The sequence below is a fragment of the Pipra filicauda genome, unplaced genomic scaffold (genome assembly GCF_003945595.2).
Source record: "Pipra filicauda isolate LSUMZ 115617 unplaced genomic scaffold, ASM394559v2 scaffold5_size6683894_pilon, whole genome shotgun sequence".
NCBI lineage: Eukaryota > Metazoa > Chordata > Aves > Passeriformes > Pipridae > Pipra > Pipra filicauda.
The window spans coordinates 2,435,604-2,460,963 of NW_024104754.1; the positions used below are offsets into that span (position 1 = coordinate 2,435,604).

At 44.2% G+C, this 25,360-nt stretch overlaps 1 protein-coding gene and 1 long non-coding RNA gene across 2 annotated transcripts in view; both read left to right on the plus strand.

Annotated features, from left to right (window-relative positions):
* The window catches only part of MAP3K20 (mitogen-activated protein kinase kinase kinase 20), a 90,793-nt gene extending 76,536 nt beyond the window's left edge, over positions 1-14,257 (plus strand). Inside the window, exons 17-20 of the mRNA XM_027733540.2 lie at positions 5,809-5,925; positions 7,408-7,482; positions 8,468-8,618; positions 13,563-14,257. Coding sequence (XP_027589341.1) covers positions 5,809-5,925; positions 7,408-7,482; positions 8,468-8,618; positions 13,563-14,242 — 1,023 coding nt within the window. The 3' untranslated portion in view covers positions 14,243-14,257. The remainder of the gene's footprint in view (positions 1-5,808; positions 5,926-7,407; positions 7,483-8,467; positions 8,619-13,562) is intronic.
* A 2,775-nt stretch (positions 14,258-17,032) lies between these two features.
* On the plus strand, positions 17,033-21,302 carry LOC120324594. Its single transcript, XR_005566027.1, has 3 exons — positions 17,033-17,139; positions 17,355-17,474; positions 17,600-21,302. It is a non-coding gene; the product is annotated as an uncharacterized LOC120324594 (long non-coding RNA).
* The last annotated feature ends 4,058 nt before the right edge of the window (positions 21,303-25,360 follow it).

Here is a 25,360-nt window from a genome sequence, read left to right on the forward strand (position 1 = left end):
TCTGCAGAAGCACAGACAGGTTCCCAGTAGTTTGTAGGCTTGGCACACGCTCTCCAGACAAAGGCCTGGAAGAGGAGCCTTTGTTCCCAGCATGCACAGGACATATCCAGCAGCCGTGCCATGCCTTTCCTGAGCTCCTGTGCATCCTTGTCCCCTGCAGCCCCAGTGTGTGAGCAGCAACCTCCACCATGAGTGGGGACATGGTCCACGTGGCTCCAGCAGATTGTTCCCATGAGTCATCCGCAGAAAACGGCACTGGAGGACAGGGACAGTACAGGAGGACACCCACACAGCCCTCAGGGAAGGGGCTCATATTTCTCGTTCTTCCACCTTTACAATCCTGCTGTCACAAGCAGGGTGCTCCTGTGGATGATGCCTGCGACTGCAACAACCCCTGTTTGCTTCTGATCACATGTCAGGGGCAGCTCTTGGTGAACACTATGGTCTTGCAGAGCTCTCCTCTCACCTGCTCCAAGTCCCTGTTCTCAGGCACCAGCCCCAGCATGCAGCAGTGCCCGGTATTTACCATGATATCCCACTGTGTCGTGGCACAGAGCTCCACAGTGCTGGATGATAAAGAAGGGGGCTGTCAAGCGACAGATATTTTTGGTACTGCTGGTTGGGCTGCGTGGGTGTTAAAAAGGCCTTGTGCTTCTCCAGGCAAAGCTCCAGACAGTCAGTGCCTGTTGCCTCGCAGAGGAGTAGGGGCTCCAGCTCGAAGGAGGCACCCAGGCAACTGATAACATAAATATATCTTTTGCTTGCTTTGTTTCTGTACGTTCTAAGGCCATCTCTCTCGCAAGGCCTCCCCTCCGCCCCTCTTTTTTTCTGCCTGCACAGCTGAAACAAAACCAGCGATGGAGCCACCTTCTCTTGCTGGAGCCTGGCTGGCAGCAGCCTGCCCTGACCTGAGACACCAGCCATTGTTAAGGGTATAACACATTTACATATTTTGCAATAAAACATCAGTTATTTGCATTACTGTGTCAAGTTTTATTTGATTCTTTCACCTAAAAATGACTCATTTTCCTTTCTTGTATTTTAAAAACCAACTACTCTAAGCTTGTTTGAGAATAATCAAAAATTGCCCATTTAGCTAGAAGTCATTTTCTTTTCAAAAGGCAAATGTTATTTAATCTTTCAGCTGTTCATTGTGCCATCATAAATACTTTCTTTTCAGCACAGTTGTGGGGACTGAAATGAGCCCACTAATTGCCTCCCATTTCGACTGACATGTGGTGGTTTAGTGGAAAGAGAACACAGCGGGGAGAAGGAAATAGGAGGCTGAGAAAATGAGAGCTAATTATTTTCACTGCCTCATGTCAGGCTCTGTGTCAGCCTTGTTTTTACAAACTGGAAGGTTTAGCACTAAATAAAACAAACTGGCGTCATGTTTTTATATACTGGCAGTGTCATGGAAGCAGCTGCACATCTCAAAGACAATATAATGCCTGCATTCGCATGGACACCATCTGACAGCCACTGTGAGCCACTGCTAATGAGGATATCACAGTGGTGCCAAGTGAAAGGTGCTGAATTATGTATGATTCTTCATCAGTGCAGCAATAGTCCTGTACATCATTATGAGACATTGTTTTGCTGAAGAGATTAAAACATTCTTAGTTCCAGACCCTGCAACCTATACATGCTACAAGAGGTTATTAATGGAATTTTTAGGGAGAGTTTCTTGTGGATTTCTTTTTGGTTAAAAATATCTCATGGGACAAAGCTGTGGTGGGTCATGACACTATATATATAAAGAAGAGAAGCAAATTAACTATAATTGTGTTATCTTCCTTTAAAACCAGTATAATAAAATATAGTGTAGCAGGGTGATACATAATGATAAATAACCCAAGTGCTGTCACTAGATGTTCAACTCTAACGCCTTTAAAACAGCAGGTTTCAGCAGCTGAGATAGATAATAGCTAAGAACGTAAAAGAGCTTCTAGGGATCTAAATCATCAACATGCTACTACTTTTAGTATCAGCATGACCAATATTTTTTTCATATTTGTTTCATCTCGTGCTACATCTTACTTTTCTTCTAATATCCCGTTACCTGCTACAATGCTGTTTCCATTTTTATTTCAATCTTTAAAAAACAAAAAAAGTTCATTCCAACCACTGGTTTTAAAATGAATCCTGGATTTGGGCCCCCTTGAAAAATGAAGTGCCTTCCCAGCAAGGGTTTTAAGCTGTTGTTTCAGGACACATGTTTGTTGTTTAGAGCCTGTGCCTGATCTTTCTCATTTCCCTTTCATTATATTTTTTTTGGCAGATGTTAATGCATATGGGGCTAGAGAAGTATTGTCACCACAGTAAGCTGGAGACTTAAGTTTTAAAGTGTTTTTATTTTCTGTTTTGAAACTGAAGAGAAGCGGCTCAAATACATGTGTAATTTGCTTTTCTAGAATCATTTTCAGAAGCTGCTGATTTTTTAACTTTGTCAAAGTGTTATTTGAAAATGTTTTCACATAAAGTTTTGCTGGTTTCAGAACTGATTGCCTCTCAGTTCTGAACTGAGATGTTTTCTTAAAACAAAAAGCTGAAATTCTTTATTTAAACCAAAATCAAGCAGGTAAATACTGGGAGGTATTTTAATGTTTGAACGACAAGATATTCAGGGAAGTCTCTTTGGAGGACTCGTGTAAGCATATTTATCAACCAGACACTTTTCCATTTCTAAATTATTTTCCCACATACATCTGGCGTTAAATGTAGTCCCAATCCAAGAAGCCTTATGGCTACAATTCATCGAAGAATTGAAATTCATATACTTGGTTATTCTAGCCACATTTTTACTTCAGTGGATAAGCGTCTCTCTCCTATTTTAAGAACCTAGAACTCCATTGGAAAACAGTGAAATATGTCCATTTCTTTCTGCAGCATGCAAATCATGCATTATTTACTGTGTGGTTGAACAAAATAGTTACTGGGTGTGTAAAACAAGTAGCCACCTACTTACTTTAGATTTTTCCCAAGTGCCTTGATTCTAAAGTCATCCATCTACTGTCTTTTCTAGTTACTTTCCCTTTCTTCCTTCCTTCCTTCTTTTTCTTTCTTTCTTCCTTCCTTCCTTCTTTTTCTTTCTTTCTTTCTCTTTCTTTCTTTTTCTCTCTTTCTTTTTTCTTTTTCTCCCAGCATCTCCTTCCCTTTCTTGCCCCTCTTTATTTCCTTCTCTCTCTCTCTCTTTCTCCTTTCCAGTGATGATCTTACAATAACACAGAATGGAAACCTTGCTGCATAAAACAAGACAGGTATTTTTGGGTGACCAGAGAGGGTATGCCTAGTGTGGTAACTTGCCCTTTTGGTATCTGCGCAGTGTGGCTGGAGAGGGCTCCAAAAAGTACCAAAGGTTTGGGGACTGGGTTTGAAGGACAGGAGAGTGTATGTGTTTGTCTGAAGATGCAGTTCCGATCTGGGGAAGGCCGTGTTTGTGCAGGGCTGGTGCATCCAGCGCTGCGTGGGGCAGCCTGATTCGTTACCGCATGGAGAGCCGCTCCTGCGTGCATGGCGGATCCGGCAAGGGCTGGGCACTGGCAGGTGCCCACCTGCCACACCCTGGATGAACACAGCTTGTCAGCCTTGTCTTTAGAGATGGCTGGTTGACTTCTTTTGTTTATTAAAATGAGATCATGTTTGTCAGATGTAGTCTGTAGGGAAATGTGAGTGAACAGCACAAAATCCTGAGTCATGAGGGGCCCTGGCACAAGGTGCAGCTCTGGCTCTCAGGTTCTTGGCACTGGTATTACGGCAGGAGATGTGCTGAACTAACTGGAGGATAGTACTTTATGTCAATATTTTTTTCTTTCCTTGGCTCAGGTGTTTTTGTAAAACTTACAAATGTGATCAAGCATCCCGTCTCTAACCTCAGGTTCAATTTGCAATAGCACGAATGTAGGAAGTCCTGCAAAAAAGGTTGACAACAAGAATGATGTGGGCTGGGAGAGGAGCACAATTTGAGGGACAAGGAGGAGTCAGAGACAACTCTCTTTGCTGTTGCTGTTCGGTTACATAGGACATGCTGTCCTTAGCTCATGTCAGGGCCAGGGTGTCATGCTGTGCCTACCTCGGACAAGACAGGCATTAGCCTGGGTTAGCTCACAAACCCAAAAAGCAGGACAGAAAAGAGATATGCAAAGACATACAGTCCATGATTAGGAAATGGAGGCACAGGGCAACTCCAGCACCTTATCAGGTTGCACAGAAAGCCAATAGCACAACTGGAAACTGAGCTTGGTGCCTCTGAGTCTTGGTCTGGTCCTTGACCACTGAACTGCAGTTCCCATCACTCAAACTCACACCAGGGCAATGCAAAAACCAACTCATACATCCACTCTGCTCGTAAAATGTGGAAGCTTTCAATGGGGACAGATGGACATGCAGGGCCAAATGCTGTCACAAACATAATTTCTTGTTGTAGTTTGGAAATGTTTATACTTCAGTTTTCGTTTATCTTGGTATTGCCAATTCAATGCCTGATTGAAAGCTTTGAGACTTCTGAGGGCTGCGCTCCTACCTTGCACTTATGAGAGAAGCATGTGCAAACACTAGCAGAAAATCTCGTGTGCGAATGGATACTTCTTAGGCTGCTGTACGTTTGTGAGTGCAAACAACTGTGGCCCGTGCCCTAAGCCGCCGTCTGTTTCCGCACTGAAAGTGTTTGCATTTTCTGAGCAGATTTGAGGTGAAGAATGCGTCCAGCAAGTGCTGAGACCACACCTGCCAGGCACAGACCCTCCAAACCCCTGGTATGTCCGGAGGAGCTCCTGCCACTGTGAAGGGAAGATTCCCTCTCTCCTATATGGAGATGGAGATACAATGCTTCACCGTAGTCCTGTTGTCCTTCAGATTTTTGGAGGAGCTCAGTGCACAGGACAGCACCTCATCCCCAAAGCACCTGCCAGGCACACCAGCAAATGTTGGCTGTTTTGGACCATGGACAGGCAGTCTCCAGTCCCCAGTGGGAGCCTCCCTGGCCACAGACTTGAACCCCGGCTCCAGCACTCAGCCCATGCAGGATGTCTTGCAGGATGCTGCCAGAGCTGTCACCTTCTGCAGGCTCACACCTGTGCAAAATGTTGGATTTTGGCTCCCTGTTCAGCTCGGGGGATTTTTTAAGGATACCTTTTATTGCTTTGGTTTATTAGACTCACTGTGATTATTTTCTAAGCTGGGCTTGCTTATAATTAATAGTGCAATTGGAGGTGAACAGAAGTTGAGGATGCTCAGTGCCTCACTGGGCATTTAGTATCTGAAATAACTGAGCTGTAATAACAAGCTCATCCTCTTGCCCATTATTTGAGCAATTGTCATGAAGGTGTTTCACAGACCCTTTGGTCATTTGTTCCTGGGTTCATCAGGACAATGTCCTTGGGGCTGGCTGCCAGCACTGACTGTGACCCCAGGTGACAGCTCCCAGCACTGCCCTGTCCCTCCACCTCCCCTGGGTGTGCAGAGCTCCCAAGCCTGCTTCAACAGGCTGTCTGTCCAGGTGAGGCACTGCAGGGGATCCACACCTCTGAAGACATCCAGACCTGTCTGAGAGGCAGCTGCCTCTCAAGGTGAGCTAAGAGTGAACAACAGGACTGAGGGTTATCAGCACTTTTACTGGAAAACATGCATATCCTAAAATATGTGTATGTCCCTTAACTTTCTTCTGGGTTATTTTTTCTCCTCATATATTGAGGATTAGATTTTGGGTTGTTTCAGCTTTCAGTTTTGTTTCATTTGGGGTTTTGTTGTTTGTTGGTTTTTTCTATCTGTATTCTAACGATCCAGCATTCTTTTTTTTATTATTCATAGGATTGTAAATGGAAAATGTACATGGAGATGGACGGGGATGAAATTGCAATAACCTACATAAAAGATGTGACATTCAACACTAACCTACCTGATGTAGAGATTTTAAAGATGACAAAGGTATTTACAGCTTTAAAGCTTTCATGAATTCACAGATCTCAAACAAAGACATTAAAATACCACAGCAGTCGACTTTTGTGCTTGCAGAAGCTCAATCTCTTGACAGCTTTTAAATAAAATGCACATTTTAAACAGATTTGTATCATAATAGGAGTTAGGTGTTTTGGTTCTCCTTTAAGCTGACAGTAATGTTAACAACAGAAAAATAAGAGAAGGAACTAATTTTTATTTTCTTGTTTTAATTTCATGTTATATCCTCTGAATTTATTACCCCTTTTAAAGAAAAGAATATTAAAAAATTACTTTCTCTTTCAAGAGAAGAAACTGATTTAAATGTTCCAGAAACTTCATGGGATTTTTATGGGATTTTTATGGGCTTTTTTCTCTCTCTCTTTTTTTTTTTTTTGACATGGTTTTAGAACTTTTGCATGCTTCTAAAACTCTCTTTCATGCAACAATGGGTTGCAAAGACTGAAACCCATTGCAGACAGTACACCACTGAACATCTGCAATTCAGTGTCACTAGGCATTTTACCTTGTTTCAGAACCTCCCTGTAAATATTTACCAGCAAATGCTTAGACCGCTTTTTCCTAAGCAGCAGAAGTTTTGTTAATGCAAAAAGCATTCTGGTAGCTGTCTTTTTAATTTTTTGGTTTTATTAATATGCTCCACTTGGTAATAACTAGCAAAATAAATTTCTAACTGAAAAAATGTACAGCTTGATTACCAATTACGCTGCTCTAGGTGTGCTGGTAAAAACACCCAAACTCTTGAATGCTTTTAACTGTGAATTTTTGGGGTAAAACTGGGGGGGGAAACCTTTGGTTATTTTTTCTCAAGGAAAAAAATGAAAAGCAGATTGTCAACAGTCATAATTTTAAGGGAAATGTGATATAGGTATATTTGCCAACAGGGATTATAATATTTAATTCATGCTAATACTATTTTAATTGTTAGTGATTTCTGGAACAACACTTGTGATTTTTTTATTATTATGATTGGTTTTGTTATTATTAGTTTTCTGTTTAATGTTAATCTCAGACATTTCAATTTTTCCTTAAAAAAAGGCTTAAATAAACTAACAACTAGATACAGTAACATTAATGTTCCACATATTTCAACATTTTTAATTTTGTCAAGGAATATCTCTGAGAATCTCTAGGTATTTGTTCTTGCTGGCCTCTGTAAATCTAGAAAAAAACCCCTGTACATGCATAAAATTGAAAAAAGGTTTATGCCCCCATGAAAACATTCCACATTGTCTTACCTACTGCCTGTTACGTATGGAAATCTCTTCTGAGTTTCCTTTTGTAAGCAAGGAAGTAAATATTTCCAAAATACATTACTTTATCTCATAAAATTTTAATAGCAATATGTTAATGGATGAAAAGAGGCAAATGTTGGAACTATCTTTGGGGTGTTTCAAAAACAAGGCAGGAGATGAAAAGCACCTTATAAATCTTCTACCATGTTTTCTTCAGCCACCGTTTGTAATGGAGAAATGGATTGTGGGGATAGAAGAACACCAGTCTGTAGAATGTGTTGTTACATATGAGGTAAGCTCTAAGAAACAAATAAAATTGTTGATCCAAGATAAAACCTACACAGGAGGTGTGGAAATAGCATCCTCTGGCTTTGTTATATCCTATAATCAAGTCTCAGCTGCCTGCAATTAATTGTACAATCTAAAGTTCAGAGCAAAACCTGAATGAAGTTTACAGAGACAATGGCCTCAGACTGCTGCCTGAGATGGCTCTTCTTCTCAAGGAGGAAAGCTCCTTTTTCTTGAAGTGTAATGGTCAATGTTGTTTGCATTACTTGAAGAGGCTGGTTTTTATCTTTTCAATGAAGTGCTAATTAGGAGAGCAGAGAAGCAACAGGAGAAGAGAGAAAACGAGAAATCAAGAGTATAGTAAGATAAAATAAAGTCTGGAACGCTTTCTGATATGACAGAAATTAGCTGTTGTTAAAAGGGTTTACAGTTACTTACAGGAGTGTTTTTATAAAGACCAATGCTGTGCGTCAGAAGGAGGCTAATAATTGAGATTCCAGCTCTGTCCTGAACAAGTATTCAGGCAGTGATGGAGAAACATGGAAATCCTGGACCTTAACAGGTCCAAATTGTTGTCCTTAACAACAAACTGAAGAGTTTGGTACTCCTTGAAAATTTTGTTGGGGGTTCCCCTGCAAAAATACCTGCTTAGTCCTCCCTCTTTTAGCAGGGCACATTTGATGTTCACATTAATAGAACTAGTAAAATGTATTTTTGTGTTTGTAGAGGAAGGCCTTCAGATCTTTCCTCCACATGGTACAAGAATTGAAACAGTTATTCTCTACCATATTTTTAGCAAAATCACGAAGTACCAGCCAAAATTATATAGAGTCTAAAAATACTTGAGAACTGGCTAAATGGTTTTGCAAAATAGATTCTTTATTGAAAGCACTGCTGCTGCCCAGGCACTCATGGATGTTCCCTCCTAGGAGAGCTTAGTGTGTTGTATGTTGTTATGTCCTCACATGTGTTGTGTCCTTCCTGAGCAGAGTGATGTTAGAGCTCCCAAAAGCACCAGGCACATCCAAGCTATCTGCTGGAGCAAGGTGAAAGCACAGGACGAGGTTGAGACAGTACAGCTCATGATACAGACCTCGGTCCCCAACTCGGAGGGGAATTCGCGGAGCAGATCTGACTCAGGTAAGTCAATACATCCAAACTTTATTGTTGACATGAGCAGGGCATATGTGAGCAAAAAGAACAGCAAAAAGTCAATACCATTCCTCTGTTCCAACAGAGCATGTCTTTCAGCATCAGCTGCCATTGTGGTCCCTGTGATGCCTTTGTAGATGCCTGCATCCTGGCATGTCAACTTAGCTTAAAGGCTAAACTTTAAGTACTAACTTGTTCTATATCTCAGTGTGATTTCATAGAATTAGAGAATGGTTTGGGTTGGAAGAGACCTTAAAGATCATCTAGTACCAACCTTCCTTGCATGGGTATGGACACCTTTCACTAGGCCAGGTTGCTCAAAGCCCCATCCAACCTGGCCTTGAACACTTCCAGGGATGGGACATCCATAACTTTTCTGGGCAGCCTGTTCCAATGCCTCACCACCCTCACAGTAAAGAATTTCTTCCTATTATCTAATCTAAACCTACCCTCCTTCAGTTTGAAGCCATTTCCCCTTGTCCTGTCACCACGTGTCCTTGTGAAAAGTTTCTCTACATCTTTCTTGTATGCTCCCTTCCAGTACGGGAAGGCTGCAATTAGATCATCAAGAAGCCTTCTTTTCTCCAGGCTGAACAATCCCAATTCTTTTAGCCTTTCCTCTCAGGGAGAAAATCTTTGTGGCCCTCCTCTGGACTTGTTCCAACAGGCCAGTGTCCTTCCTATGCTGGGGACCCCAAACCTGGATGCAGCACTCCAGGTGGGGTCTCACAAGAGCAGAGTAGAGGGGCAGAATCACCTCCCTCAGTCTGCTGACCACGCTGCTTTTGATGCAGCCCAGGACACATTTGGCTTTCTTGGCTGCAAGTGCACATTGGTGGCTTGTGTCCAGCCTCTCATCCACCAGCATCCCCAAGTCCTTCTCAGCAAGGCTGCTCTCAATCTGTTCATCCCCAAGACTGTATTGATGCCTCAATCCAGGTGCAGTACTTTGCACTTTGTCTTGTTAAACCTCATGAGATTCCCATGGCCCCACTTCTTGAGCTTTTCCAGGTCCCTCTGGATGGCATCCCATCCTTCAGGCATGTCAACTGCAGGTGTCACCTGCAAATTTGCAGAGGGTGCACTTGATCCCTTTGTCTGTGTCATTACTGAAGATATTAAATAACACTGGTCCCAGTATGGACCCCTATGGGACATCACTTGTCACTGATGTCCATTGAAACTATGAGCTGTTGACTACTACCATCTGGATGCAACCATTCAGCCAATTCCTTATCTACCCAAGAGTCCACCCATCGAATCCATCTCTCTCCAATTTATAGAGAAGGATGTTGTGGGGGACCATGTTAAAGGCTTTACAGAAGTCCAGATAAATGACATCTGTAGCCCTTCCCTTGCCCACTAATGTAAAGATCAGGAAGCATTTTGCTCCCCCAGTCCTCATCCTGCTGTCAATCCACTCAAGAGGCATGGGAAGAGAGGTTGACACTGAAGACTGAGGCAAAAAAGTTGTTGAGTACCTCGGCCTTCTCCTCATCTGTTATTATCAGTTTTCCAGTGTTGTTTATCAGGGGAGTACACCTTCTTTGACCTTCCTTTTTTTGTTAACATAGCTGTGGAAGCCCTTGTTATTCTTTGCATCCCTTGCCAGGTTCAATTCCAGCTTTGCCTTGGCCTTCCTCACAGCATCCCTACACAACCGAACTTAATCTCTATACTCTTTCTGCTTCCTGTGCATTTTCTTCTTTCCCTTTAGTTTGACCAGTAGTTCCCTACTCAGACATGCCTTCCTCAGTCTTCTACCTTCCTTGCCCAATTTCTTGTTCCTGGGGAACTCTTGTACTCTGTGGAAGACTTCCTTAAAGAGCTGTCAGCTCTGTTCCACTCCCTTATCCCCAGGAGTTTCTATTGACTATCTCCTTGAAGAGCTGGAAGTCCGCTTTCCTGAAGTTCAGGAGCCTAACTTTACTCTTTACCTGACTGATATCCCTCAGGACTGCAAACTCCACCAGTGCATGGTCACTGCAGCCCAGGCTGCCTCCAATCTTGATGCCTCCAATTAACTTGCTTACGTTGGTGACCATCAGATCCATTATTGCATCCCCTCTGGTAGGACTGTCTATTACCTGTGTGCCTCTGTAGGAAGCATTCTGGAAGCAGTCCATGGAGGTAAGCTACAAATCTTTTGTCTGCTATAGTCACTTGCAGTTGCACATCAACAGCAGACATAGAGGTCAGGTCCTTCTGCTCCAACCCTGGAATGCTTCACATCTTCCAGTAGTAAGCAGCCTTAAATTCTAGTACTTTTTCAACTCTGTCATTGGGTCAGCTTTGGTTCAACCTTTTGATCCCCTCCAGTGTAAAGGTTATTTATACACTGGGAGAGGTGTTTCTGCCTGTGGTCCAGGCTTCTTCCACTCTCTGGGATATGCATACACATCCACAGTAGCCTTTTCATGATAGCAGGCCTCTCTTCACCATAGTCTGCTTGTGGGATTGGGGATCAGCTGGCAGATCTGCCCTTCTGCAAAATCTGCCCCTCTTCACCAAGAGAAGCAAGTACTCAGCTTTGTGGAGCCAAGTGTATTGGCATAGCAAAAGGACTTGGACTAAATTACGGCACCTTCACAAAGTGTGCAGGGCCTTGGGTGAAGATTAGTTTCTTAACCAAGATGTTAGGAAGGCATCTGCTGTTAAAGGAGACAATCTCATGCATCTCTACCCAACTCTACCCTGTATATGTTGGGAATAATGGAGTTTTCCGCAGCTGTTTTGAGAACTTGGAGAGCCAGTGCTTTCATCAGCTTTTTACCTGGCTTTCTCTCCCTGCAACCCAAACTCAATAGAAGTGCTTTGGCCAGCTCTTCCCTCCTGCCCTTACCCACTCAGCACACAGGCAGCTTTGCACAGATGTCATGTTTGGATAAAGGGTACCTCCTGTAAGAGATGTGGCTAGTGCTGACACATACTGAGATTGTAGCCTCAGAAGCTGCAGGTTTAAAATGCCAGGTTTCAAACAAAATCACCAAATCCAAGCACAAAGGTAAGGGTAATACCTGTCTAATAGGGTAAAATAACAAGCAATGAAGGTACTACCTATGTGGGCTACACATAGAGCATTTAATTCAGTGTACAGAGTTGGTGGCTCAGCGACCACGTGAGGAAGAAGCCCCCCAGCCCATGAGAGGCAGTCCCACAGGGCACACTGGCAGATCCTTGCTGGGCAGCTGGTTCCTGAGCTGGCAACCATGGTTGGCTATGAGGAGCAAGGACTGAACAGCCTCAAGGGAGCCCCTTGTTCAGGACAGCATTGACACTGGTCCCATGGGGCATGTGATGGCCACCCAAGTACTGATAACAAATGAAGACCCAAACTTGAATCCTGAGCCTGCTGCTTCCAGGTTTATGAGATCTGTGACTTACATCCACAGCCTTCATAGGAGGGCATTGGGAAATGGCAGAGGAGATAGTGTCTATCAAGTACATTTCAGCATGCAGGTTTCTTTTGAAACCATGAGTTTTTAAGAGGTTAAGAAGCAAGTAGGCAACTCCCATCTGTCTTTCTGTGAAAGAAGGTTCATCTCAGTGCAGATGGAGCTGTCTGCAGTGTTGGTGTCACACTCACGCTATGACACGAAAGACAGTTTCCTTTTGACATATTTGACATTAAGTTGAAGTGATTTAAATCTCTTTAGATTCAAACAAAGTCTGGGGAAAGGAGGAATGAAAGACATCATCCATTACATTTTTAACAGGAGTGATCCTAACGAGGACAGAGCCACTACACAGCTCCCACAAAACTCCCCATGGTCAATGCAGCATTCCACTAGAGACAGCGAGGGTTATGCTTTCCTATTGGAATGATATTAGTGATATTTAAGGACAAATCATTCAAACCTCTCTAGAGCAAAATAATTTTAGCTGCTCCCTGTGGGTTTTTGGCCAGAGCTGTGGCCTTTTATAAGAGGAATTCCTGGTCTCTGCTCTACCCACAAAGTAGCAAACCAGGCAGCCTTTGCAGTTCAAATGGAAAATTTACTACTACTGTATTTGCTAAAGGCTTTCATGGAAACCACAGGACTGACTTTCAAAAACCACTTCAGTCTGATCTCTCAGAGCTACGACTTTTGTTACAACCTCAGGGCTGTCACAGTAGGTGTAGAGGGAACTGTAATACCCTGAGTTGTTCACAGTTAAGCACTGTCTGAGCTATCCTGGCTGAAGTCTGCTGCCTCACTGGCTTTTCCACATTCAGAGATGATTTTTTGCATCCATCATGAAGCCGAATGCAAAGTGGTTTGACTTCTGAATTTGTAGTAACAATAACAACTGAAGTAGCTCTGGTTGTTGTGGTGTGTAGCAGTTTGAAAAGAAATTGGAGCACGAGGAGATAAATCTGGCTGCTGCAGCTGAGGTTTACACTGGGTCTGCTCTGCCTCCTCTCTGTGCTGAGCTGCAAACAGTATCACCGTGCTGGATGGGAGAGATGCAGGTGGAAGGTGATGCTGCAGCGGTGCTGGTACCTTGGGATGCCTGCTCTATGCCTGCTCTGGAAGTCTCCAGGTTCTTTTGTAAAGAAAGCTGTGTAGAAATCTGCTGAGGTTGCCAAGAGCATCACAGTATATGTTTAAACCCAGATTGGGTTAAAAACATCGGGAGGGGGAACCCACCTGAACAGCCAAATGGATAGTTCAGTAAGTATCTTTTAGTCTGAGTTCCATAATCTGCACTGGCATTAGAAATACTTGTATCACTTGCTATTTTAAAAGTCCAAAATTATGTTCAACCATAACACTGAACATACTCAAATGTAGGACCATTTGCTTCAAGGCTGGGAGGGAAAGGGTGGTTTGAGATATATTAAGGTTCTTGTGAGAGAAACCCTCGTACTAACCTCATACCTTTGGTAAACCTGAGAGTGGTTTTCCACCAATTCACAGAAAGCTGACTTTGTTTCCATTTCCCTGCCAGGCATTGACAGTCAGTGGATGCAGACACTGCGCATGCATCAGATAGCAAAAGCCGTTTCTCACCAGCACAGCCACCCCCACAGCCCGACCACAGTCACCCACTACCTGCCCTACCTTCACAGCCAAGACTCCTACGCTGCAGCTGTCAGGAGGACACCCGCTCCTGTCAGTCACCAGTTCACATCCATCAGCCACTCCAGGAACTCTTCTCCTATCTCGCACAGTTTGATGAGAAACCTCTCGAATCTGCATCTGAACTCAAAAGGCAGCAGTGCCTCCAGCACAGCCTCAGACACCGCTTCGGAGAGGGACAGGTCTGCTGGCAAAGGCAGAAACACCCCACACAGCGGTAACTCCCGCAGCTCCTCAGGCGGGCGGCGCAGTGGGACCAGCTCCCCAGTGCCCCCCCGACACTTGGGAAGACCCAGCAGGACTTCTTTGCCAGTGGCCCCTCCGGCCTCCCAGCACCGCAGGTACCCCCACACCCCTCCGCAGCCCACGGCCATCCCCGGCATGCCCCCACAGGGTGAGAGCGAGCCCAGGAGGGGCGAAGGGGAGAGCAGAGCCAGCGAGGGCGGGTGGATAAAGGTGCAGCACTCGAGGAAGCCCCACAGGCAGGCTGCTGGCAAGCCAGGGAAGGAGAGGACCAGGGGGAGCTGGCGGGGCCGGAGGATGTTCTGAGAGAGGAATTTGGCCCTTTATGTAACTGAATGTTCAACTAAAGAAGATGCGCCTGCTCCTATTTAATTTGCTGCACTGAAGCTGGTACCCACCTGGCCCGGGGCCTGCCACTGGACAGGGAGAGCTGCTGCCTCTCCTCCTGTCACTGTCAGCGCCAAGGGATTTCATTTGGTTTTCTCCCCTCTGTTTGGCTGCTCATGTTCTCAGCTGACTGGATATCCACTTACTTGCTTAATATTTCTATAATAAAATCAGTAAGGCACAGCCAAGTGCCACAACAAAAGGCTCTCTGTTTCATCCTTAGGGAAGAAGTTGTGCTGTTACCCCTCCCCTAACCTCACTTCTGCCTCCAGATGCCAAGTCCAGCTCTGAGCAGGATCTCCTCACCCCTTGTCTGGTCTGCTTTTGCCAGGGCTATAGGAAAAGATAATAGTCTGAAAAAAAGGAATACAGGGACATTGTACTGCAAGTCCACTTCAGTAGCTTTACTCCTCCACTTTCAGCTTGCCATCCCTCTCAGGAATTTCTTACTTTGCTCCTGATTAAAAGCCCCAACACTAGCTACCCACCACCACTGAGCACACTCTGTCACATACACAGTTGTCATAATCAGGAGTATCAAAACCTAGGCTTCATTCTTTTGGGGAAAAAAAAATAAAAATAGAGTGAGAAAAAGACATTGCCTTTATCACAGTTACAGCTAACCCCACTGAGGTCTATGATAATGTTTATCCCTGGGCAGCTGGCATTTTTTAATTGAATTTTTAAATGTGGCCAGACTGTGTTGCTTTTGTCTTTCAGTCTTCAGGCAGTAAAGACAAGGTCAGCAAAGTTTCTGATTAATGTGGTCTTTAGCTCTGCTGAGAACAAAGACACAGCTTAGACTCAGTTGGCGTCAGAAAGTTTCTTCATGGCCTTTTCACTCCACGTTGATTTCACACAATTAAAAAGGAGGAAAAAAAGTTTGGGTTTCACAAGATGCAAGAGAGAAAAAAAGGAAGAAACAGATAAAGGAAGCTGAACCCAAAGCAATGCATGGTACCCTCTGAAAGCCAAGAAACCGTAAATTAGAGATGCCTTTGAACAAGGTGCTACCTACCATCTGTCCTAGGTTGTACTTGCTGGCACACAGTTGTGAGCAATGCTGGTAAAGCTGCTGGCACATCACCCACTCAGGGTGAGGGAGCTGTCGTCATAGCCCTGTCACTGCACATTCGAAAGGACATGTAGATTCCCTGCTCCACACAAAAGTCATTCCTGGGGTAAATGCAGCTCTCCTCCCTCTGATTGCCACCAGCCCCAGTGAGGACTGAGCCCTGTGGTGAGTTTCCAATACCTACTAGAGTGAACTGGGACTTGCATTTCATGAATTTAGGACACAGTCCACCAAAAACAATGGAACAGGACACAAGTGGTACCAGGTGTCAGGAATTGGAGCTCTGTCATTCAAGCACCTTTTCCTCTGACAGCGGTTAAGAGCAGAACAAACAGAAGCTTTACCTTAAAGTGAATTCGGTTGCACGTGAAGCCCTGTGGTAACAAAGTTTGCCGCTTTCCTGTGGCTTCAAACTGGCTGAAAGCTAGTTAGTAATCCAGCTTCTGGCCCTGGTTTACTGAGCCTGCCAACTAATCTGGGGGATGTGGACAAATTAGCACTGGATGTTACTCTGTCACAAGTTAGCAGGGGACTGGGATTTTATCTAGATTGGTGATCCTTCCCTGACATTTCTTACTGTGATCAAAATGGGCTAGAGGACACCAACTAATAGTAAGGGCACCTAAGAGTTCTTGCTAGAAATGTACTCGTGTTATTAAAATTTGCATATGCATCTCATAAATCACAGTTGGGCCTGCACAAGTCCTGAGAAAGAAATTGCAAGAGTTTGGAAGGGTACCTTTCTCTTCTAGGGTGATCAGTAGTTGTACAAGCCTGAGATACTGTGGACTGGTGGTGGCAATTCCAGATTTATCAGCTGCCTGTGATTGTTTGTCAAGATGTCCAGCAGGATTCCTCTGCTGTTTGCAAGCAATTTAATGCCTTGCCTAATTTTAATCTGCAATGTACTGTTTGTCCACATCTGTTGTATTACAGTGTTCATTAGCATTTAAAGAAGGAATGGATGGTATTGATCATGCCTGTTAAAATTAAACAATCATACATTAGTGGCTGATTAGAAATCCTTTTGCTGCACCACCATTGCTGGTTAAAGTCACAGTCAGTGAACTTGTCAAAAAAAAAAAGTCTCAGCAAGATCTAGTTTTCCATCTTGTTTTTGTCACTCTTAATGTGGCTACTCCCTATCTTGGTGCTAATTAATTATAAATAAAAATGTGCTTACATTTTCACCCCCCAGTACTTTATGAAGCTGAGCTATTTTTGTTCACGTTTTGCCAACATGCACCTAGAAGACCATGCACAGCAATGTCAAAAAACCAGACTGTCTTGGGCAACAACACTGCAGCAAATTCTCTTTGGAAAGGAGCCATGCTATGTTTACTTAGGGTTTTCTTATAAGTCTGTTAAAGCCAGTCATATTTAAGTACCAGTATATCTAGATTTGCACACTAGGAACTGGACACGCTGCCCTCCATCCACACACGTATCCTTGGCAGTACTACGACTGCTACATCCTCCCTCCATGTGACTCTGCAAGTGGCACAAAATATCACTGCTGTAGAACTGCCCCTCTCTTTTCTGGCTTTCCTTTCTCTTGGTCTTCATTTCTACCTGCATGGATGTTGATGTTTTCTTAATCCCCAAAAGGTACCTGCATTTTCCTTTTCCAGGGTTTAAAAGGCTCTGAATTATAAGAAGCCAGCTCTGAGACGGCTGCTGGAATGGATGATGAAAAACAGCAGAGAGCTCATGAAGGCAAATTCAGAACTGGACATCCAAAGTGAGTGAGTATTTGCATCCAATGGAGAGAATGTTTACAAAATCAAATACAAACCTTCCTTCCTTCCTCCCTCCCTCCCTCCCTTTTCCTTCCTTTTTTTTCCTTTTTTTTTTGGTCTTTCCTATATACCTAAGGATGTCTTTAAAAAAAAGAAAAACGGGAGGACGATGGAGAGCAGACATTTACCACTGAGGTCAGCAATCATTCTTCTTTAGCTCAGCAAGGTGTCCCAGAGCTGGGTCTGATCCTGGTGGATGTTGTCTTCCTAAGTACACAAGTTTCCCCAGCAGCACTGGTGTACCTGCCACTACCATCAGAAGGACTGGCTGTAAGAGGTGAGTGTCCTGGGAACCTGCTCCATAGAGGGACTGACAGCTAGACCAGCAGCCTGTCGTGGTGCTGCACAGGGAAGGGGCCAAGCAACTGCACTCTCAGGGCACTTGTTCCCTGTGTCTTGCAGGTCAGAGACATGTGCTGTGAACCAGCTGCCAATTCAAGTGCCTGTGGAACCCTGCTCCTAAATGTAGTGGGCAGCACGTGAATGTGAGACTCCTTGGAGCAAAAACATTGCCCAGACCTGCGAACACAGGCTGCTTTTGTTCACATACAGCCAGGGCACGAGGGGCTGCCCACATGCAACCTGCTCGAGAGCCAAAGGTCTTTCTGAAAGGGGGAGAGCTGCTCAGAGGGCTTTTGTAGCAGGTCATCTGCCTGAGTTGGAAGAGCAAATTCACAGAAGGATGATTGTCACAGAGGTGACAGCCCAATGAACTGTCGAGGGGGCCCCAAAATCATAAACAACTCCAGGCTGTTCCTCACCCTAACCCCTTGTGACATGAGCAGACTGTCAATCCATCTCAGGGCAGTGGAGCTGCAGAGGTTGCTTTTTATGGCCTGGGCAGGAATTTCCCCCAGCTCAGTGTTTGATTTGGGCAGCACTGTAATCTCTTTCTCTTCCAACATTTCTAGTTCTTACTTTGGCCTCATATTGATTTCGACAGACATACCAAAATGTAATGCCTGCACTGCGCTTGTCAGGAAGATAAATAGAAGTAATGATCAGAGAGGGGAGATGAGGTGGCCATCTGACCCCTTTTCACTGGGGAATGCAGCTGCCAGGATTTCAGCCTGTCCAACTGCTGCCATGGCTCCCTGTACCTCTGTGCTGGGGGAAATCTGGTCATACTGCCTGGGTGGGATGGGATGACTGTGGGACCTGCTTATCCTCTGCTGATGTTGCTGAGACCTGCCTTCAGCAGGGGGAATGCCAGCAGCCCCTCTGTCTCCCCATCTACACCTAGATCTCAGTGATGCCGTGCCAGTGGACAAAACACTGCTATGCTCCCAGGAATGGTGGGTCTCAGGGCTAGGTTTCACAGGCGGTGTTGCTGCTGGTTGGTTTATTTCCATGAAATGCTAGAGAAAGTAAATCCAGTTCCTGTTCAGCTGGGAGGGGAGAGTGCCCCTTTGTGCCTCCCCCCACTGCTGCCATGGCTGAGCTAATTCCCCATGAGAACCTGCTTTCTTGCTGGCATCAGTGTGAAGTGTGGATGGGTGTTTTTGGACATTGTTTACTTTTTAAAGAAAGTATTTGCTACTGCAGTTTTGCTCTATCTTACCTGCTCCCGCTGATTATTTTCTAGCAGTTGGCCTTGTCTGACAGCATGCTGACCACAATCTGTCAACTTGCTGAGCTGATTTAAGGAGCAGAGGTTGCTTAAACTCTCTGTCCTTCCTCACTCAGAGCAATAGCCCCCAGGCAGGGCACCCCTCACCTCTGTCCTCCTCTCTAGCTCAGCCCATGCTGCTGAGGATCAAACTCCATGTATTTCAGGACTTCCTATAACTTGCAAGCTTGCTGCCAAGAACACTGGACTGTGCATCAACTATATGCAATTGATTTTTTTGATTGTGCTATAGAGTGCACTTTGACATAACAATAATAATTATAATTATTACTTTAGGCTGGGAAAGATGGGCAGTGGCTTATGTAACTGTGGAAAAGCCCCAAACTAAGAGACCCCCTGACATCTAATGTCACTAAAATGGAACCAAATAGCTGTGCTACCTCTGAAAATTACATCTGACAGAATTATTTTCTGTATTTGTCCACCATAGAAGGGTTTTTACACAATATTCTTATCTAATGAATTGCCAAAGCGTAGCAGTTCGAGCTAGTTAGTTGCAAGAAGTTAGAGGTTAGAGAGGAGAAGTCTATTACAGCAATAACACTAATAAGGGTCTGCCAAGATCACACTTGAGTACATGTAAATACAGGGCATTTGAGATTAACATCTCAGAGGACAGAGGAATGGTGCTGAGAGGCAGTGACCGATTGGGAAAAATGAGAGCTGGGGCTAGAGGGTGCAGCCTTTCCCTGCAGCTCCCATTCCAGCACCACTATGCTCCCCCCAGCCCACAGCAGCCGCAGCCCACTGCTCCTGCCTCTGCCACCCCCTGCCCGAGGGTCGGAGCCTCTTCCATGAAATTTCATGAGGCGGTTTGGCAGGTTCTGACGGGCGGCAGGCGTGAACCCTGTGCTGTGTGGAATGAAGTGGCTTAATATATCTGGGCCTCAACATATACACCTGGCAAGCAAGGTGAGGGCTTCCTGCAGCAGAGAGGGCATTTCCCTCATGCTATGAAAAAATCCAAGGGCCTGAAAACTTGAGATGCGCCCTGGGGACTCTGTGGCAGGTAGTAGCAAGGCTTGAGGGAGGCTTTCTACCTGCCCCTCCCACTTCGTTCCTTCTGAGAGAGCTGCCAGGAGAGAGATCCCTGGGGAGAAGGTCGTGCCACCGCTTGTCCCCCCACTCCCACCCTCTCCCAGCAACCACATTTTGTTGAGGGCTGGTGGAGGCGATGCAAATCAACATTTCCAAAGCGTCAGTGGCAAAGCTTGTATAACAGGGAAAAAAACTAGACTACAGTAAGTATTTTTGATTATTTTCTGATAGCCTCCTGTTTCCCACAGCTGTACATTTGCAGAATATGTTGTGATTTCTTTATGATGTTACTAAATGTAATTTGTGTTTTCAAAGGGAATTATAAATCAAAAACAATGAAAGGGCTGGAATCCCGAGCTTTTAAAAGTGGCTACTGCATATCAACAACAGCTACTTTTGATCAACATTTTTTGCTATGCGTTTTTTGGAATGGCTACAGGATACTCAAATGAGCATTGTAATTAAACTTCCACAATGTGCATCATAATTCTCTGGGCTCCAAATGATCTGCTACGACTTATACTTGGAATAATCATTAAGGTTTCTATTGAAACTGACCACATTTCATCCATTCTCTTAGTGCACTGAGGAATATAGTATCAATCACACTTTTTCTCTCACTGAACTGTATTTTTCCTCTAGTTTTCCTTCTCTTACTTTTTTTCATTTTTATGGTCTTGCCAGTGTCAAAGAAACACGGTATCGAATAGGATCAGACATGACCACCTTCAATTGAACATGCAGGATGCATTTGCACTCAGCCTTTACTAATAAGGAAGTTACAGCAAAGCACAAGGAGATAAAAATCTGACAAATTAAAAGAAGAAAATCTATTTCTCCTTGGAGAGACAAAAAAAGGAAAAATAGATTAATTGCATTGGGGAGGTATTTTGTGGAGCTGGTACAGTTGGTCTTACTATAAACTGATTCCTTTATTATATAAACTGATTGTACACTATAAATATTTAAATTTATATTTATTTTACAAAATCTGATTCTACCTATCAGAGCACAGTGTCAAAGTATTTACATTAAAAAGGTACTCCATAAAAATTCACGTCCAGCAAACATGTAGACATCTAACTATAATTAAATCTTCAAAAGTGGCCATCCTCCTGCTTCTGTATAAGAACAAGTGTGTCCTTTCTGGGTTGCAATCAATAGCAGGTTACCTGATTATACACCTTATTATGTCTTGTATAGTAGTGTGAGGCACTGGAGGGTGACATGTGAACAAATAGATATGCCTGATCAGATCTTTTCAAGAAACACACCTTACAGGAGAGAGAAAAACAATTAGTGTGTGTTATAGGTTACCGATTTACAATTTACATCATACATCAATGTCTGATTATTTTAATGCAAAATGTTTTTAGCTTCATTTTATTGCACTAATGGTTTCAATAACACACTATAATTTGCTGAGATAGAGCAATTGAAGAGGTGATTGGACAGCTCTTACAGAAATTTTTAATTACTGTCATTAGTGGCTGCAATCTTATTCTTTTCTATGGAGCTAAGATACAGGTTATTGCATTGTGCCACAAGTGCTCTGCGGCCACGAGAATCCAAACTCTCTCTTTCCTCTGAAATGCTTCTTCTATAAATATGTGTCTGTGCAAGTCTCATCACAATAATTACTAGCATCACACAAACATTAACTAATGTACCCAGATGCTCTTTTAGGCAGGTATGGTGGTACATCCCCACCCTTGGGCCGTGCTATGATCTCTGAAATACTCATTAGGCCTCAGCCTTGACAAACAGCATCTGGGCTTAGCTTCTGTTGAGCTTGTCAGAAACCGTGTCTGCTCCCAGGAGCTTATGCTATCTAGTGAGCTCCTAGTTTTTAAAGAACAGACTTGAAAAGTGACTTTTCTTGCCTGAATAACAACCCAACTGAAATAATATTTTTGTTGTCAGACTTGCAAAGAAAAGTACTGACCCAAATTGAGGCCAGGATGAAAAATTACTATGATTAAAGCCAACTGTCTTGCAACCCTATAAACAGCAGTCCTAAGTGAGACTCTTTGAGCCCTCCTGGACCACAGTGGGCTGCGACCAGCATGTCCCTCTGAGTGAGATGCCTCTCAGAGCCAGAGTACTCTCAAGTTTGCTGTACTTGGAGGACCACCACCGAACACCAACGATGGAGCCTGGGCTGATACCCCCACTCCTCAAGGCTCAAACTATTGAGAAGATGCACAGGCATCTGACATGAGTACTTCACTAAATTCGAGGGGAATTTCTCAAGTGTATGTACAAACCTTGTACATACATTTAGGTCTGTGTGTGTGAGTGTGAATATGCTATAGCAAATGTCATATGAATGTTGCTCTCCTAGATTCTTAAGTATTTTAGATTCATAAGGAAGTTAGGCCTATAATTGAGTTGCTGTTGTGCTATAGAAAATTCTATAAGAATCTTTTGTCAAATTGTGTACATTAAGCTATCAATTAAGTGCTGTTAAGTTTAAGTGCTTTTAAAAACTTTTAGGCCTAAACCATTGTTCAAGTCTCTGGCTAAGTTTGTCAAGGAGGTCAAATTACTCTGAACCTTGTGACTCAACGGGAACGTCTCCCTTATTCCTTTTTATCCTTAGCCTTTCTCATCCTTACCCTTTTTCCATGTAGATAATTTTTGGTTGATTTTAGTTTTAGATTGATTGATGTTAGATTTCAGTACAATTTTTCTCTGTGTGCTTTAACCATCAAGTAAGTAGAAGATTGCCAACGAACTTTGTTATGCTTTCACTTTTGTATTAAACCTGCTTTTGCCGATACCTTTGCCGGTGATTCTCTGAGTATCCTAAAACACTCATTCACAACAGCAGGTAAAAATGTATTGCTCCAATTTGAAAAAAAAAAAAAAGGAGGGAGAGAAGCATAAAGTGTATTGTCCATAGTTAAGATAGGAAGTGTGTAGGAGAGCCAGGGATGGGGCAGCAGGAGTCCTGCCTTCAGAGAGAAAAGCTGTGTTACAATGCCAACAGCCAAAATCTGCGGGGTGACATGGAGGACAGCGCTTGTCCTTCGTCCCAGCAGACCAAAGGTCACATTTATTTTTTCTGACGATGGAGCTATTGTTGGAGCTCCATGTTCTTGCTACTGCTTGAAGCTCCTAATATGTAAACAACTTTGATTCCCCCACATGGATGCAGAAACTGTTGCACACTCAATCTACTGCATGTCTCTCTGTAATTTCAGCCCATTCCCTTAGCACATCTTCCAAGGGCCGCTACCATGCACAGACAACTCATTTCAAGGACAGATGAGAACTTTACAGACTATTTTCTTGGAAACACCTCATAAAATACTCTAGATGATCTTTGCTGGCACGTGAGCCCTGAGGAGTGAGCTCCCTGGTAGCACCGGACAGGCCATGCAGGCCCCAGACTGGGGACTGAACAAGCAGAGATGTTTTCTTCTACTCACATTAGCCTAATTTAAGTGTGGCTGAAAATGAAATGCTCACTCTTTGCAGTTCTTCAGTTATTGTTAATAGCTAGATGTAGGACAGTGGTGCTGCCTATGTCTTGACAAACACAGGGAAACTTTTTCCATCACGGTAAAGCCAGTTGGTAGGTTTGTTCTGACCATCCACTGAGGGCATCTGGGCCCTGCAGGGCAGAGCAGGGGCATGAAGGGCATGAAGATGAAAGCAGGAGAAATCACAGTAGCACAGGTCACAACAGCCATCACCTGAGTTACAGACCTTAATTTTCTTGTACCCTTGCTATGTGCTGTAGGAAGGGAAGCCCCTGCCTTTTACATACTTCCAATTTCTCTTTTCCCTTTCCTGCTCCCTTCTCCCCAGTCCTCTGTAGAGTATGAGCTGACATACACAATATTCAATAAAATAATTATTTTTCACATATTAGAAAGAGCTGAAAATACACTTCACAAAATGTCCTGTCCAGATTCACCACAAAGTCCCTGCTCTAGCCTATTAATTTTAAAGCCATTTGACTACATACGTCATTTGAAGATTCAAAGAATTCTGTTTGCATTAAGCATTAAATGGAAAATTAACTGCAGTCTGAAGTTTTGCTTCAGCTAGTACCATCAGTGCTCCATAGCATTTCATATGATGCTCTTAAAACCTGTGAAGGTTGGCTGCTTTTCTAGAAAATTCTGATAATAGCGATTCAAAATGTTAAGGCTGTTACTGTTGATAAACTGGATCTCTTCTTCCATGTAAGTAAACTAATATTGGTAGATTTCTTTTTCTGAAAGAAGTAAAACTATTATCAAAATTCAAAAAACACCCCTCTCTTCCCAACTGAGCTGTGTTGTTTGGAAACCGGCTGGGTGGAAATCCTCCACTAATGTGGATTTAGAAGAATGGAGTGTGGTCAGGTCTCTGGAGAACTGGTTTAGTTCATCTGCCTTTGTGCATGTGCTGAGAAGCCAGCGGTGCAGGTAAGTATGTAATTATGGGCTTATTTAAAATGGAGATTCTTTTACATGACAGATTGCAGCATGTGCAGGAAGAATAATGCCCACAGAAAACAGAACACCTCCGCCAGGGCTCTTGTACTCTATTGTGCTATAGCCTATTTACAGGCTTTGGCTTTAGAGATGATCCGTGGTTTGCCTTACACGGGCACAGGTTCGCGTGTGGGCTGCACGCTCATGGGGCCTCCTCCCTCCTGCCTGTTGCAGTGGGGACTCGTCTGCTGGCAGGAAGACACCTGGAAATGCTCAGCAGCAACAGTTGCCCTGGTATTGAGCCCTGCTCAAACCGCGGGATAAACAGAGGATTATAACAAACACCAGAGCCACAAATCCCATACAGCTTGTTCAGGGCTTCTCCCATTACTCTTGCTGCCAAATGCCACGTAGAAGTTATTTTGCTGCGTTTAACGGCTGTACTTGATTTAATGTGCTATTATAAATGTTACCTAAAATGCTTTAAAATCACCGATCTATTTTCCTCTTCAGAAAGTACTTTGTTTACAAAGGGCAAGGCAACCAACTTCGCAAAATTCTGTTGCACTGCTTTACTGCCAAAGGGCAGCTAGGACACAGGACCGTGCCTTTCCTGCATGGAGAAACCCCCGCTGCTCCTGAAAACTGGCAGGTATGGGGGAGTTATTTCAGAGTGGTGAAAACCAATCCACGTTTGGTATATAAAATTAATTTAAAAAGAAAATAAAATTAGAGGACCCGGCGGGGCGGGGCGGGCCTGGGTCCAGCCCCCAACTTGCCCCCCCCCCGCCCCTCCGGCACCCGCGGCGTTCCGGCAGGGAGCTTTTCGCGCCACAGGGCCAGGCCCTTGCAGCTCCACAAACCCCACACCGCGAATAGGAAAAAGAAATGGGTCTCCGCACTGGCCCCTCCGGGGACGTCCCGGGAGACCTGACGAGCTCCTCAGCAGGGGTTGGGGGACGAGCGCGGGGTGATCACGCCGGGTGCCCGATCCCAGTGGGTTGACAGTTGTATCTGCCAGGACGCGGGCGGCAACGCGGGAAAGGCGCCGCCGGGCCCCGCCCC